Consider the following 15,276-nt stretch of genomic DNA (forward strand, 5'->3'; position numbering starts at 1 on the left):
ACAATGTTGTATGGTTGCGAGGCGTGGGCTATGGATAGAGATGTGCGCAGGAGGATGGATGTGCTGGAAATGAGATGTTTGAGGACAATGTGTGGTGTGAGGTGGTTTGATCGAGTAAGTAACGTAAGGGTAAGAGAGATGTGTGGAAATAAAAAGAGCGTGGTTGGGAGAGCAGAAGAGGGTGTTTTGAAGTGGTTTGGGCACATGGAGAGAATGAGTGAGGAAAGATTGACCAAGAGGATATATGTGTCGGAGGTGGAGGGAACGAGGAGAAGGGGGAGACCAAATTGGAGGTGGAAAGATGGAGTGAAAAAGATTTTGTGTGATCGGGGCCTGAACATGCAGGAGGGTGAAAGGAGGGCAAGGAATAGAGTGAATTGGAGCGATGTGGTATACAGGGGTTGACGTGCTGTCGGTGGATTGAATCAGGGCATGTGAAGCGTCTGGGGTAAACCATGGAAAGCTGTGTAGGTATGTATATTTGCGTGTGTGGACGTGTGTATGTACATGTGTATGGGGGGGGGGTTGGGCCATTTCTTTCGTCTGTTTCCCTGCGCTACCTCGCAAACGCGGGAGACAGCGACAAAGTATAAAAAAAAAAAAAAAAAAATTATGAATTACTTACTTTGGGCTATATATGAAAATGCAACAACTAAATGAAATCAACACTATAGATAATACAAAATATTTAACCCTTCAAACAGCAGTTCATATCAACCTTAGCTGGATCCATCAGCTGCTCTATCTGACGGTCACGACGTATCAAGTCTTCCTCCAGGCGTCTGCTTCGGGTTTTCAAACTTGAGTTTTCTTCCCGCAGATCGCCCAGGCTACGCCGAAGCTCCTGTATCTCTTGATATTGCTCCTCCTTTACAACAACATATGATGAAAATTCATTACTTTTCATATAACTTCGAAACTGTGTTATTGTGATTTAATTATGAAAATAAACACAAAATCACACTTCGTTACAAGTAAGATTTTTCAATAATTATGGTATAGTACTGTAAAGGCAGAGGAGTGTTTTTAAATTATAATCCTCTACATAAACTGTTTATTAGACTATGACAGAAAACACCAAACCTGTGACTTATAGGAAGGCTTGCCACCGGTTGTCCGCACATTGCTCAGTCGTCCACACTGTATTTCTGTCCTGGTGACAAGGGGCTTTATGCCTCCAACATCAATATCTGAAATATCAATAACCCTGATTGGATGAACCCCTAGGAGTCTTCTTATGATCTAAATTGAGCCAAAAGATTCATAATATCACTTTTTCACAATGGCAGTTTAACAAAATTATTGAAACATCATGCATCTCATTACATACTAAAATAGGGTATAGTATTTACAAAATGTATCCTTCTAAAACAAAATAAAACAAATAATTAAGAATAAAAGAAGACTGCATTATACTAGACTAGGGTTCTGTGTTAAACAGCACTTATCAGCTATTTTTTCAGCTTATAAGAGATATTTCAGAAAAAAAATCCAAAATTCACCCTATGATGAATAATGTTGTTGGGAAGGGATGATCCTTCTTATTACAAGTTTAATGTTACTTAAAAAAATATAAAACATCAAATACTGCAAAACACGTGAAACTATCATATACTTCACTTCATAAATTCACAGAAGCAAAAGGCCTAAAAGTGGCATCACACTAACATTTTTGTATTAATTTCTTGCATTAATTTCATGATTTCCATCTTTTCTGTTTTGCATGCTCTGGCACACACATAATTAGACTCTTCAAGTCACATTGTGATGAAACTGGTACCCCAAAGTGTCTAAAGAGGGACCTTTCGATTTATGTGTATCTGATATACTTCATTTTTAGAACAATATGTAAGATCCATTTACACCTTTTTTTAAATCTGAACAGGTTTAAGTTTAGAAGAATAAGATCATCACTGGGAAGGCATTATGATGGCATGACATTGCTAGCACCATGTGAGAAATGCGTGTACACATGCGGATATAATCTACAGCCACGGGGTGCTGCAGTCTTTTGTACTTCATTACATTGTATACTGCATGTGTTTTGTCCCTTGCACCATGCCAACAAAGCATCTTTTAAGTTCTGGTGCCACAGGTGCTAAGAAATGTAAGGCCATCACCAAAGTTTGTCTAATGTACAAAAGGTGCTGAATCTGATACTTCCAATACTTGAGTGAATTAAGAATTAGGTCTGTACTCCACTGGGAAAGACCTGTGGTTCTAGGTCACAGATCCTACACAGCTATTTGATAGTCCAAGCAAATAACAAAGTTTTGCCCCTGTTTATTCATGTCTCATATGGCAGATACAAACCAAACCCACATTATTTTTTCTTTCAAACAAAGAATATCATAAAAAGGCCATTGCTACAAGCATTCTAGCAGATTTAAATCCTCTAACCCACTTTTGACACTGAACATCCTTCAGGGGCAAGGAGATATTTGGAAAAAGTTTAGCTTCCATGCAGGATGTATTCACATGAGGGTAATAGAGGTCAGTTCGCCTCCTCATGGTTGGTTATATGACAAAACTTTGGTCCTAAATGGTAAAAGCCAACAAAGACAGGAAAGTCTGGATACCTTTGAGGGGCTTGGAGATCCTGAAAATTATGTGGTAGTCAGCCAGACAAAGGCAGAATAATGATATCATCACAGGGTGCTGACTGGTGAAGACTTTAGTTGCTTTTGCTGTTTGGGTTGTTAGAGAAGGGTAAGAGGCAATGACTTTACTAGAAGGTTAGAGGCTTCTAATCCCAAGAGATCAAAGAAATTCTCTCATACCTCACAGTTAAGGGATTCACAGTAGAAGACATCATAACCACCATGCTAATGAAATAGAATTGGGAATCACTGAACCAGTTAGAAAAGACACATATGCAGGGTATTGAAAGGTTGTCATCCATATAAGGTGCATCAACCTGATGAGATCTCTCCATGTGTTCAAAGAGTGTGCAGGTTACTTGACAACTCATTAAATATCAAAAAATCCTTGGATAAAAGTGTGGTGTCAAGTGAGTGAGAGAGAACAAGTTATGCCTAGTTTTAAGAAGAAAATTAGGAAATTGGATTGAATTCTGGGCCAGGATTTCTGATGAGTATATTCTGTAAAACACTAGATTAAACAATTAAAAAGCAAATGGATAATTACTTACAAAAGAAAAACTTCTCAAATGAGAGGCAACATAGGTACAGAAAAAAGAGGTTATGCATAACAAATCTTATAGACTTTTTTGACAGTCAACTTTTAAAGAATAATATTAGAGGGATAGATTGTGCTCTTGGATTACCAGAGAGCAATTGATGCGATCCTACACAAGAAGTTAGTAAGAAGCTTGATTTTCTTGCAAGCATAAGGGGGATGCTCCATCAAAAGACCAAAAATAATCTTAGTGGAGAGGAACAGAGGACACATGTCAAGAGGGCCTTTTCTAAATGTGTAGGGGTAACATGATGTATGTCACAGGGATCAGTTTTAAGCTCTTTTTATTCTTAATATATGTCAATGACTTGCCAGGAAGAATGGATCTATACTTAGATAAGCTTGTAAATGATACTTAAGTCTTGAGAAATAAAGGAATGACAAGGATTGCATCAGCTAACAACAGGACTCGGATAAACTCTAGAGTTGGTCAGGTGCAGAAGTTTAACCCACGTAAACACAAGTTAAAAAGTAATGAAGATGGCACACACTGAAAGTATAAAATGAAACAAGCTACAGAAATCTGTTTGAAAAGGAACTTGGGAGATCAGCACAGAATTCAACCTATTACCACAGAAAATGATTATGTAAGCAAGCTGTTCACAGGTAATATCTAATTTGTGCTAAAGTACTGAAAATACTTTACAAAAAGTATGATGCCCACTGGTCTGGCCTCACAAAATACACAAGTAGTCCTAGTTCATAATACCACAATGTATCGAATGCTTGCAACACTAACCGTCATTTCTTATGAAAAATGTTAGATTGAGTTCATATTTCAACAGTAATAACTATAAAGTGAGGCTACCATAATTATTAACAAATCTGTCTCCCATTTGTGCTCACAAACCCTACCAGGACAACTCTAGTCATGCTGATCATTTCAAAATTCATCAGACCCATCTGGAAAGATCCTTTTTTTTATCATGTGTACCTGGATAGGGAATTAATCTATAAATTGTTCTAAACTAAGACCTAGATTGGAATATGCATCACAGGTTTAATAACCACACTTAGAGAAAGAGATTTTACAACCTTCAAGTCTCTATGTCAGTTTGAAAATGCTGACAGTGAATAATTCTATGAAATATGTAAATATAAATAAATAAAATATGGATTTGTATGTAGCATTTACGGATCTGGAGAAGGCATATGATAGAGTTAATAGAGATGCTCTGTGGAAGGTATTAAGAATATATGGTGTGGGAGGCAAGTTGTTAGAAGCAGTGAAAAGTTTTTATCCAGGATGTAAGGCATGTGTACATGTAGGAAGAGAGGAAAGTGATTGGTTCTCAGTGAATGTAGGTTTGCAGCAGGGGTGTGTGATGTCTCCATGGTTGTTTAATTTGATTATGGATGGGGTTGTTAGGGAGGTGAATGCAAGAGTTCTGGAAAGAGGGGCAAGTATGCAGTCTGTTGTGGATGAGAGAGCTTGGGAGGTGAGTCAGTTGTTGTTCGCTGATGATACAGCGCTGGTGGCTGATTCATGTGAGAAACTGCAGAAGCTGGTGACTGAGTTTGGTAAAGTGTGTGAAAGAAGAAAGTTAAGAGTAAATGTGAATAAGAGCAAGGTTATTAAGTACAGTAGGGTTGAGGGTCAAGTCAATTGGGAGGTAAGTTTGAATGGAGAAAAACTGGAGGAAGTAAAGTGTTTTAGATATCTGGGAGTGGATCTGGCAGCGGATGGAACCATGGAAGCGGAAGTGAATCATAGGGTGGGGGACAAGGCGAAAATTTTAGGAGCCTTGAAGAATGTTTGGAAGTCGAGAACATTATCTCGGAAAGCAAAAATGGCTATGTTTGAAGGAATAGTGGTTCCAACAATGTTGTATGGTTGCGAGGCATGGGCTATGGATAGAGTTGTGCGCAGGAGGGTGGATGTGCTGGAAATGAGATGTTTGAGGACATTATGTGGTGTGAGGTGGTTTGATCGAGTAAGTAATGAAAGGGTAAGAGAAACATGCGGTAATAAAAAGAGTGTGGTTGAGAGAGCAGAAGAGGGTGTTTTGAAATGGTTTGGTCACATGGAGAGAATGAGTGAGGAAAGACTGACAAAGAGGATATATGTGTCAGAGGTGGAGGGAACGAGGAGAAGTGGGAGACCAAATTGGAGGTGGAAAGATGGAGTGAAAAATATTTTGAGTGATCGGGGCCTGAACATGCAGGAGGGTGAAAGGCGTGCAAGCAATAGAGTGAATTGGAACGATGTGGTATACCGGGGTCTACGTGCTGTCAATGGATTGAACCAGGGCATGTGAAACGTCTGGGGTAAACCATGGAAAGTTTTGTGGGGCCTGGATGTGGAAAGGGAGCTGTGGTTTCGGTGCTTTATACATGACAGCTAGACTAAAAGTGAATGAATGTGGCATTTGTTGTCTTTTCCTAGCGCTACCTCACGCACATGCGGGGGGAGGGGGTTTTCATTCCATGTGTGGCGGGGTGGCGATGGGAATGAATAAGGGCAGACAGTATGAATCATGTACATGTGTATATATGTATATATCTGTGTGTGTATATATATGTATACGTTGAGATGTATAGATATGTATACGTGCTGTGTGTGGACATGTATGTATATACATGTGTATGTGGGTGGGTTGGGCCATTCTTTTGTCTGTTTCCTTGCGCTACCTCGCTAACGCGGGAGACAGCGACAAAGTATAATAAATAAAAATAAAATATGTAAAGAAGTACTTCTGCAGTATCAAAGTTGTAATATGAATGGAGTAAGCAATAGAACTGTGAATGCAGACAATATACATAAGCTTATATAGTTGTATGATAGTAAAGAAAGTTCTAGAGATGAGGTCCCACAATAGTTAAACTTCCTCCCTGTCTGTACAAAAAGGTTATTTGAAAGATGGGAAATGTATCTATAGATAATTTCAGCTCTAACCAGAGTGCAGGGTACTACCTCCTTGCTAACCAATGACATCTCAGAGACTGGCTGTCTGTTAGCCGAGTTGGAGGAGACTGAGATGCATTGAAGTCACAGCTAGTTGCAAAAGTTGATTACAGCTTGACTGTTGATACTTACATTATTTTCATCTAGACATTTTATGCCACTCTCAGAACACTTTAGAGATATGTCTTTAAGTGCATTTGGCATGACTATGACATAATCAGATGTGTATTCTCCACCTCTAAGTTAGCCAAGTGGCTCAAGAAGATTCATGAAATGTGATGGAAAGTGAGAGGTATGTTTAAAAAACTGCTAATGGTGCTGCTCATACATGCATTAAAAGTGATGTAACTGACTATTGTGCAAAAAATGAAACTACAGTGATAACTCTGCAACACTGCTTACTCTTTCCGTTGCGCATTATCCTACCACTCTGACTGTCTCGTTTAACTAGAAGAGGAGGCACTCGGGTCTCGGGCGTCATCGTGGCTGATTTTGCACCATGTCTGCTGTTAGCTGGCAGGGACATTGCCAATTTAGTACAGGTTTAATAAAAAAACAACAGATCATGATGAAACTCCACATGACAGCAAACTATGTACACAAACATTAGTATGAAAATCAATAATGCATAAGATATATAGTTAGTACTTCAAGGTAACTACCCAAATGAATTCACATTGAACTTACCTAAATGAAAATATTAAGCAAAACTTAACTGATTATTGTACAATCAATAAAACTTGCTTAACTATAGCAATAATAATTATCACTTATTCCTAAACATATTTTGGAGCAAAATTTGCACTTTACAAGATTTCCATCTATATCAGTATAACAGGTGATGGTTAAGTCCATATGAATGGCTCATTTATTTATTAATAGCATCATCAATATACCACATTCATTCAATAATACATTTCACATTGTCACATAAAAACTTTTGCTATGATGAAGAAACTATTTTCTCTGGTTCCGTGGTTAGCATTTCCAAAGGACCACTAACTGAAATGCCCTGCACTACATTTCTAATGAATATATGGAGAAGAGATCAGGCAAGACCTACTTGGCACACAAAACATGAGGTATACAATAATCCCTAACCTTGTAAATCAACCACCTACCCCAGCAGCAAACACTGAAAGAGGTTGAGTTCCCAAAGACTACCAACAAAATATAACCAGGGGAATAAGAATGACTATCCAATCAACAATATAAAAGCAGCCTCTCCATTTAACCTGGTTTTCTCTAAACACAGGATGATCATTCCTAAGGATACCAACAAATGTCAAGAAGGATAAATAAGCGAGTTATCCCATACTGAATAAAAAAAGTTGGATCTATGGATACACATTAATTGTCATGACAGAATGACCCTTGATTCCTTACAGGGAAATGCTATATCACATCATATAGTGAGGAAAGCCTCTAGATAACAGGTTCATCTCAGCATTATGAAATGAAAATCAATGGGGAGAGACTGACTATGGTACCTGAAAATTCAGAATGTCAAAAAAAAGTGAACCCTCAATATGACGGATTTTGGGTCTAACAGACCAGGCAAATAATAATATATCAATAACAATCGAAAGAAAATTTCCTAAAATTCAAAAATATCAAACGCCACACCATATACATTTCATATTGCGCTTGTTTTAGGTCATATGGGATATACTCGCTTTGTTTTGTTCTCAGTCTGCCTAAAGCTACTGTGCGGTCAGGTTGTATACAGAAAATTGTGACTTTATTCATAAAATAATTTTGCAATCCTTACAATTCAAAATGGCATCAAGTGACAGAAGAGTTAAAAAAAGTATGTGAACTTTATATTGTACTAAAAAATGGCCCATACGTTACATCCTCACTTTAACAGGCTATCAGCATTAATGTACACCTCTTCTCCCTAATAATTATTAGTCCATTAAATCGTGGGTTTACCGTACAGTAAATTAATGGAATAATCTGTATACATGGTATTACATATATGAAGCTGCTATCTTCCAGTTATGACAAACATTCACATTAATGCTCTCAGATGCTCCATTAGAAATCTTAATATACATTATCAATATTCAAATATAACTTTGACAAGAAAAGTTTGCAACTTATTGCAAATGAGAGGTAATTATGTTACAAACAAAACAATGCTTCCAGATTTGAAAAAGGATCTCCTGGAACAACTATCTCCACAGATTTAAAAGAGTATCCTTCCTGATTCAATTGAGTGTATCATGTGAGGATATTGGCTGGATGAACCCATAAACAGTGATTAATATACGAATTTGATCAGTAACAAATGAAGATGTCTTAGTCCCATCACTGCTTATTTCATCCCTTGAGTTACTCACCCAAGCATATGAAAAAAAAAATTTCCCCTGTTCAGAATGTCTTTATATCATATATATGTGTAGAAAAATGCCCATAAGATCAAGGCACTTTCCTCTGTATTGGTGTGGCAGGGTGGTAAGTGCTGGGTGTAGGCACCCTGGAGAGATACACAGATCCTCCTTGATTATATATGATGATTAGGATATTTTTCTAAATGCTGTTTTGTTCAAAATACACATAAACATTTAAAGAGCTTTAGATTTTTTCTGACAGGCATGATTTTACATATCGCAAGAGTATCACTTGCATATCTTTTATAGAATTTACACATATTTTTCATTTTATATAAACAGTTTACATAACTACATACCATTTAGAGAGACAAACTACTATTCATGTAAATGCAAAACTTACGTTTTCATAAAAAAGAGATTCTTTTGTAAAACTGTTTACAACAGTCGCAGTGTAAGCCTGCCGTCATGCAATGATGATGAAATTACTCATTCTTTAAAGATTTATAAGTGAGTGTGATGCATGATATTTTTTCCATCAGTTTTTAGGATGCTATTGACATACATGTATAAGATGTGGAATCATACATCAGCTGAGAACTCAAAATATACTGTAAGATACCAAAGCCATGATTAAGGCCTACAGCACTCCAAACTATAGCATTACAATCATGGCTAAGAACAAACCCATATATACATTCAAAGAACAAACAGTTTGTAGTCTGAAACTGAATGGACATTTTACTGTCGACTTGTGTGAGGTCGTCCAAGAATGAACATAATCCCATCACAAGCCCCCCCACAAGTGTATAACCAAGTAAACAAAATTCAGTAACCAATGGATTAGATGCGCATATGTTTATTGTTTCTTTGAACAAAAACTGTGTCTAAACCTTTTTTTTTTTTTTTTTTTTGCTTTGTCGCTGTCTCCCGCGTTTGCGAGGTAGCGCAAGGAAACAGACGAAAGAAATGGCCCAACCCACCCCCATACACATGTATTACATACGTCCACACACGCAAAATATACATACCTACACAGCTTTCCATGGTTTACCCCAGACGCTTCACATGCCCCGATTCAATCCACTGACAGCACGTCAACCCCGGTATACCACATCGCTCCAATTCACTCTATTCCTTGCCCTCCTTTCACCCTCCTGCATGTTCAGGCCCCGATCACACAAAATCTTTTTCACTCCATCTTTCCACCTCCAATTTGGTCTCCTACTTCTCCTCGTTCCCTCCACCTCCGACACATATATCCTCTTGGTCAATCTTTCCTCACTCATTCTCTCCATGTGCCCAAACCATTTCAAAACACCCTCTTCTGCTCTCTCAACCACGCTCTATTTATTTCCACACATCTCTCTTACCCTTACGTTACTTACTCGATCAAACCACCTCACACCACACATTGTCCTCAAACATCTCATTTCCAGCACATCCATCCTCCTGCGCACAACTCTATCCATAGCCCACGCCTCGCAACCATACAATCTTGTTGGAACCACTATTCTTTCAAACATACCCGTTTTTGCTTTCCGAGATAATGTTCTCGACTTCCACACATTCCTCAAGGCTCCCAGGATTTTCACCCCCTCCCCCACCCTATGATCCACTTCCGCTTCCATGGTTCCATCCGCTACCAGATCCACTCCCAAACATCTAAAACACTTTACGTCCTCCAGTTTTTCTCCATTCAAACTTACCTCCCTATTGACTTGACCCTCAACCCTACTGTACCTAATAACCTTGCTCTTATTCACATTTACTCTTAACTTTCTTCTTTCACACACTTTACCAAACTCAGTCACCAGCTTCTGCAGTTTCTCACATGAATCAGCCACCAGCGCTGTATCATCAGCGAACAACAAGTGACTCACTTCCCAAGCTCTCTCATCCACAACAGACTGCATATTTGCCCCTCTTTCCAAAACTCTTGCATTTACCTCCCTAACAACCCCATCCATAAACAAATTAAACAACCATGGAGACTTCACACACCCCTGCCACAAACCTACATTCACTGAGAACCAATCACTTTCCTCTCTTCCTACATATTTCTGCCCACATATTTCCAGCATATTGTGGAAGGCAACTCAGTGGGGCAGGAGTGGGTGGCTGGAAATCCTCTCTTTCATTATTACTTTCCATTTGTTCCCTAACTCAACATATATAATCCACAACACATTCATGCAATGATATCACTATATGATAGCCAACTTGATAAAAAATCTGCACTGCTCTATCAAAAAGTCTACAGGTGGCAGAACCATTTTAGAACGACAACTGTTCCTTTGTTGGCCTTTGAAGTAAATGGGTGGTGTCTCAAGCAAAGAAGCGATAGGACATAATGCAAGATTCACTTTGGGTTGCCTAGTGTGGTAGCAAAATATGCAGTCTAGGAAGCCTATAGTATTGAAATTCATGGCATCTTATAAAGTGGCCATAATCCTACAGAGAGAATAAATTTGACAAGGCAGGCCTGCAATAATTAGGAGGAACATGAAATGCTCTTTACTTATATCTTTTAAACACAATACACAAATACATTTTTCCTAGCAAAGCTTAATCCATGAAAAAGTACCACACAAATTACATGATTTTTGAGCTTAATATACAGAGTAAAGAATCAAAGTATCCTATAACAGTCTGTAGATCATGCAACTAAAGCAAAGTACACAGAATCTCATTCACAAGCTAATGCAAAAGATATGAATATAAAAAGCAAAATATTGGAACGAACACATCACATCGAAGTAGCACAATATTATTAAAGTGTACTCCCTTGCATTCATCTGCTTCTAAATGAATGTCAGTGAAATCCAAAGACTACATTCATATTTCAGTACTCTCTAATTTTGGTCAAAAATTCCTCTAGATTTCAACTTTAATAAAATAATATTCTGACTGGTTCAAAACAGAAAACCAAGCATTGAAATCTTCTGTTATTTGTATATAGCTCATACTTCTACTGAAAATTATGAAAATACACAATACTCTTCTCGAGTCAAAAATCAAAAAGTGAGCTTAAGTTCCTGGTTCTCTGAAGGTGTGTATTCATTCATCATGCAAATTACATTCATTACATTCATATTTCAGTACTCTCTAATCTTGGTCAAAAATTCCTCTAGATTTCAACTTTAATAAAATAATCTTCTGACTGGTTCAAAACAGAAAACCAAGCATTGAAATCTTCTGTTATTTGTATATAGCTCACACTTCTACTGAAAATTATGAAAATACACAATACTCTTCTCGAGTCAAAAATCAAAAAGTGAGCTTAAGTTCCTGGTTCTCTTAAGGTGTGTATTCATTCATCATGCAATGTTCGCAATAATCATCATGGAAGTTAAAGATTACTGCACTGGAACTACTTGTATACAGCTCACATTATATGAAACTACTTGTATACAGCTCATATTATATGAAACTACTTGTATATGGCAGAGATCTGGTTGCAGAGGCTTTGCCTTTGCATCGGCATTTTCTAAGCAGCTTTCAATTTTCCCATATGCTGAAAGTGTCTATACTCATATTTTCTTGTTTCTTATTTTCCAGAAACATGACAAATCTTTGTATAATACAATGTTACAGTACCTTAAATTTGTAAGTATTATCTTTTCTCATTACATAGACACCAAACAAATACTGGTGCAGGTATTTGCATGACTCTCCTGACAAAAATAGACCAAATGCCTTGACCCATATTCTCTTCAGCATGGATTCAAGAAACCAGTTCACAGAAAGGTTCAAGCTCTAGGTGAATGAATATGCAGAGCAGACTAACAACTGTGCTGCAGCAAGGAAACTTAAGGTATCCAAAAAAAAACATTAAGAGACTGGAGAAAGCTCTCTGCACAACTTAAGCATATGCTGAAAAACAAATAGCTAACAGAGGAAAGTGTAATAAGTGGCCACAGTTGAAAGTTGAAGTGGCAAAGTATGTCACTCAAAACTAACAGAATGGATACAGTGTTTCCCGAGGATCAATTCGAATCTTTGCCTTGAAACTAGCAAGGAAATTAGGCATCACAGAGTTTAAGGTGAGCCATGGTTGGTGCACAAGATTTATGAAAAGAAATTATTTCTAACCGAGACAATGAATGAAAATATCACAGCTTCTTCCACATGAACTTGATGACAAGGTTATTGAGTTCCATAGGTCATGTGAAACATCAAAAAGGTTTTTCAATACCGGAATTTTTAGTAGATCCATGGGTACTATAATACCATATATGATATGACAAGTCAGCCAAACTAAGACCTTCAACACAGACTATTGAAAGCATGTTGTAAAGTAAGTTAGCTTCATCTGCTGAAGGGGGTGCACAGCTAATTGGTACATACTTTACATTTCCATTGTTTAATGGCAGTAACTGGTAAATATTTTTCAGTTCTGAAGGTAAAAGTTGCTCTTAGCCCTTCCCATCATGCAAGGATTTCAACCTAACAAAACTTTTGCCCATGTATAGGTTGACCCCCAACTTATGCCTAAACATTTGGTCTTAAAAACTCATACAATACACATGTACGGCATATGCACACTTACATATATGTAAGACTTCTCTGTGATACAGCAGACTTTAAAAGCAATGTTGTGGGTTATTTGGACTTCTGCCCCTAACACTGTATCTAACATGAACTAAAAATTCTCAACACTGTAGTGTGCAAGATGTCTTAGTCCCTGTCTCATGAATATTCATGACATAGGCATTTAAAATTCTAAAACTACTCCAGCTCAAGCAAAAAAGATGTTAAAGACAAAATTCACCAGATCACAACACAATGACACCATGCAACAATATCAGTCCTAGCAGGTTTTGCCTTAAATAACTTCACAAACACTATAATACTGATTATCCAGGACTGAATTTATCATTTCTTTGAGATACCAGAATTCTGGCAGGAAAAGCTATTCAATGTGTTCTCATACTATTATAATTACTAAGCTTATGCAAACAAAATCCATATAAAAGTAAGCACACTAATCATGTTACTGTACATTCACACATTGTGGGTAATCATGACAAATCGACAGTCCTGCATATTCTTTTATCTGCCTCACTGAGTTTAATGATCAGCTGACCCACTTTGCTGGACCTATTGCAGTAGCTGTAGGAGTAGCTGCAGCAGCACCAGTAGCAGCAGCACTAATGTACCATCTTGATACCTGCATTTAACACAACATATTCTTTCAGCAGATTGATCAGGTATAGCAACTCACCCAACTTCAACAAATAACAAATGGAGTGCAGAACCATTTTTCTGGTATGTCAGAATAAAGGGACAGATAACTTCCTATTCAGTAGTATTAAATACATGAAAAGGGTTTTGGAAATCAAGTAAATGCAAAATATCATTTCTGATTCTTGGAAGTTCTTAAGTGAGAAAGCTTCACTTCATATGAATCCTTACTACTTATGAGCTTCTAAAAATAACTTGAACATCAAGTTATCAAAACTGAGATAAGATAAATCACTACTAAAAAGTATATAAAATTCTCTTACTTATGATACTTTATCCATCAAAAATTACTAAATTGTGACACAATGACATGGGCATTAAGAAAGTCCCTAATCAATGCACTACTCAGTCACTTTTACTTGTGTAAAGATATGGAGATTGGAAGGCAAACACTATGAATATCACATCATTCATGCTACCTTCTTGCTAATCATGCAACAACAATCCTATCAGCACAAGTTGCACTGCCTAAGTATATGAAGGACCCTTAGTTTAAGTGTTACTGTGAATAAAGCATATACTTATTTTTTTTATTATGATACTTTGTCGCTGTCTCCCATGTTAGCGAGGTAGCGCAAGGAAACAGACGAAAGAATGACCCAACCCATCCACATACACATGCATATACATACACGTCCACACATGCACATATACATACCTATATAACTCAACATATACATACATATACACACACAGACATATACATATATACACATGTACATAATTCATACTGTCTGCCCTTATTCATTCCTGTCACCACCCCGCCACACATGAAATGACAATCCCCTCCCCCCGCATGTGCACGAGGTAGCACTAAGAAAAGACAACAAAGGCCACATTCGTTCACATTCAGTCTACAGCTGTCATGTATAATGCACCAAAACCAGAGCTCCCTTTCCACATCCAGGCTCCACAAAACTTTCCATGGTTTACCCCAGATGCTTCACATGCCTTGGTTCAATCCACTGACAGCACGTTGACCCCAGTATACCACATTGTTCCAATTCACTCTATTGCTTGCACGCCTTTCACCTCCTGTATGTTCAGGCCCCAATCACTCAAAATATTTTTCACTCCATCTTTCCACCTCCAATTTGGTCTCCAACTTCTCGTTCCCTCCACCTCTGACACATATATCCTCTTGGTCAATTTTTCCTCACTCATTCTCTCCATGCGACCAAACCATTTCAACACACCCTCTTCTGCTCTCTCAACCACACTCTTTATATTACCACACATCTCTCTTACCCTTTCATTACTTACTTGATCAAACCAACTCACACCACATATTGTCCTCAAACATCTCATTTCCAGCACATCCACCCTCCTGCGCACAACTCTATAGCCCACGCCTCGCAACCATACAACATTGTTGGAACCACTAGTCCTTCAAACATACCCACTTTTACTTTCCAAGACAACGTTCTTGACTTCCACACATTTTTCAACATTCCCACAACTTTCCCCCCCTCCCCCACCCGATGATTCACTTTTACTTCCATGGTTCCACCCGCTGCGGATGGAACCATGTCTTTTGGCTAATACTGTATTTGACCGTATTTTCTGGGGATCTAAATTTTTTCAGGTTGT

General features: G+C 37.9%; 1 protein-coding gene across 6 annotated transcripts in view; it reads right to left on the bottom strand.

Annotated features, from left to right (window-relative positions):
• Positions 1 to 15,276, bottom strand: part of LOC139754717 (uncharacterized) — a 59,710-nt gene that overhangs the window by 42,504 nt on the left and 1,930 nt on the right. For 2 of the 6 annotated variants that reach the window (XM_071672340.1, XM_071672298.1), the window contains exons 2-4: positions 6,506 to 6,616; positions 1,084 to 1,190; positions 719 to 868 (exon numbers count right to left, since the gene is read on the bottom strand). In XM_071672340.1, the coding sequence (XP_071528441.1) occupies positions 719 to 868; positions 1,084 to 1,190; positions 6,506 to 6,616 (368 nt within the window). Of the gene's footprint in view, positions 1 to 718; positions 869 to 1,083; positions 1,191 to 6,505; positions 6,617 to 13,528; positions 13,613 to 15,276 lie in introns of all 6 variants that reach the window. The other 4 variants (XM_071672308.1, XM_071672318.1, XM_071672351.1 and 1 more) reach the window with 4 other exon arrangements.

The sequence above is a fragment of the Panulirus ornatus genome, chromosome 2 (assembly GCF_036320965.1).
Source record: "Panulirus ornatus isolate Po-2019 chromosome 2, ASM3632096v1, whole genome shotgun sequence".
Classification (NCBI taxonomy): domain Eukaryota; kingdom Metazoa; phylum Arthropoda; class Malacostraca; order Decapoda; family Palinuridae; genus Panulirus; species Panulirus ornatus.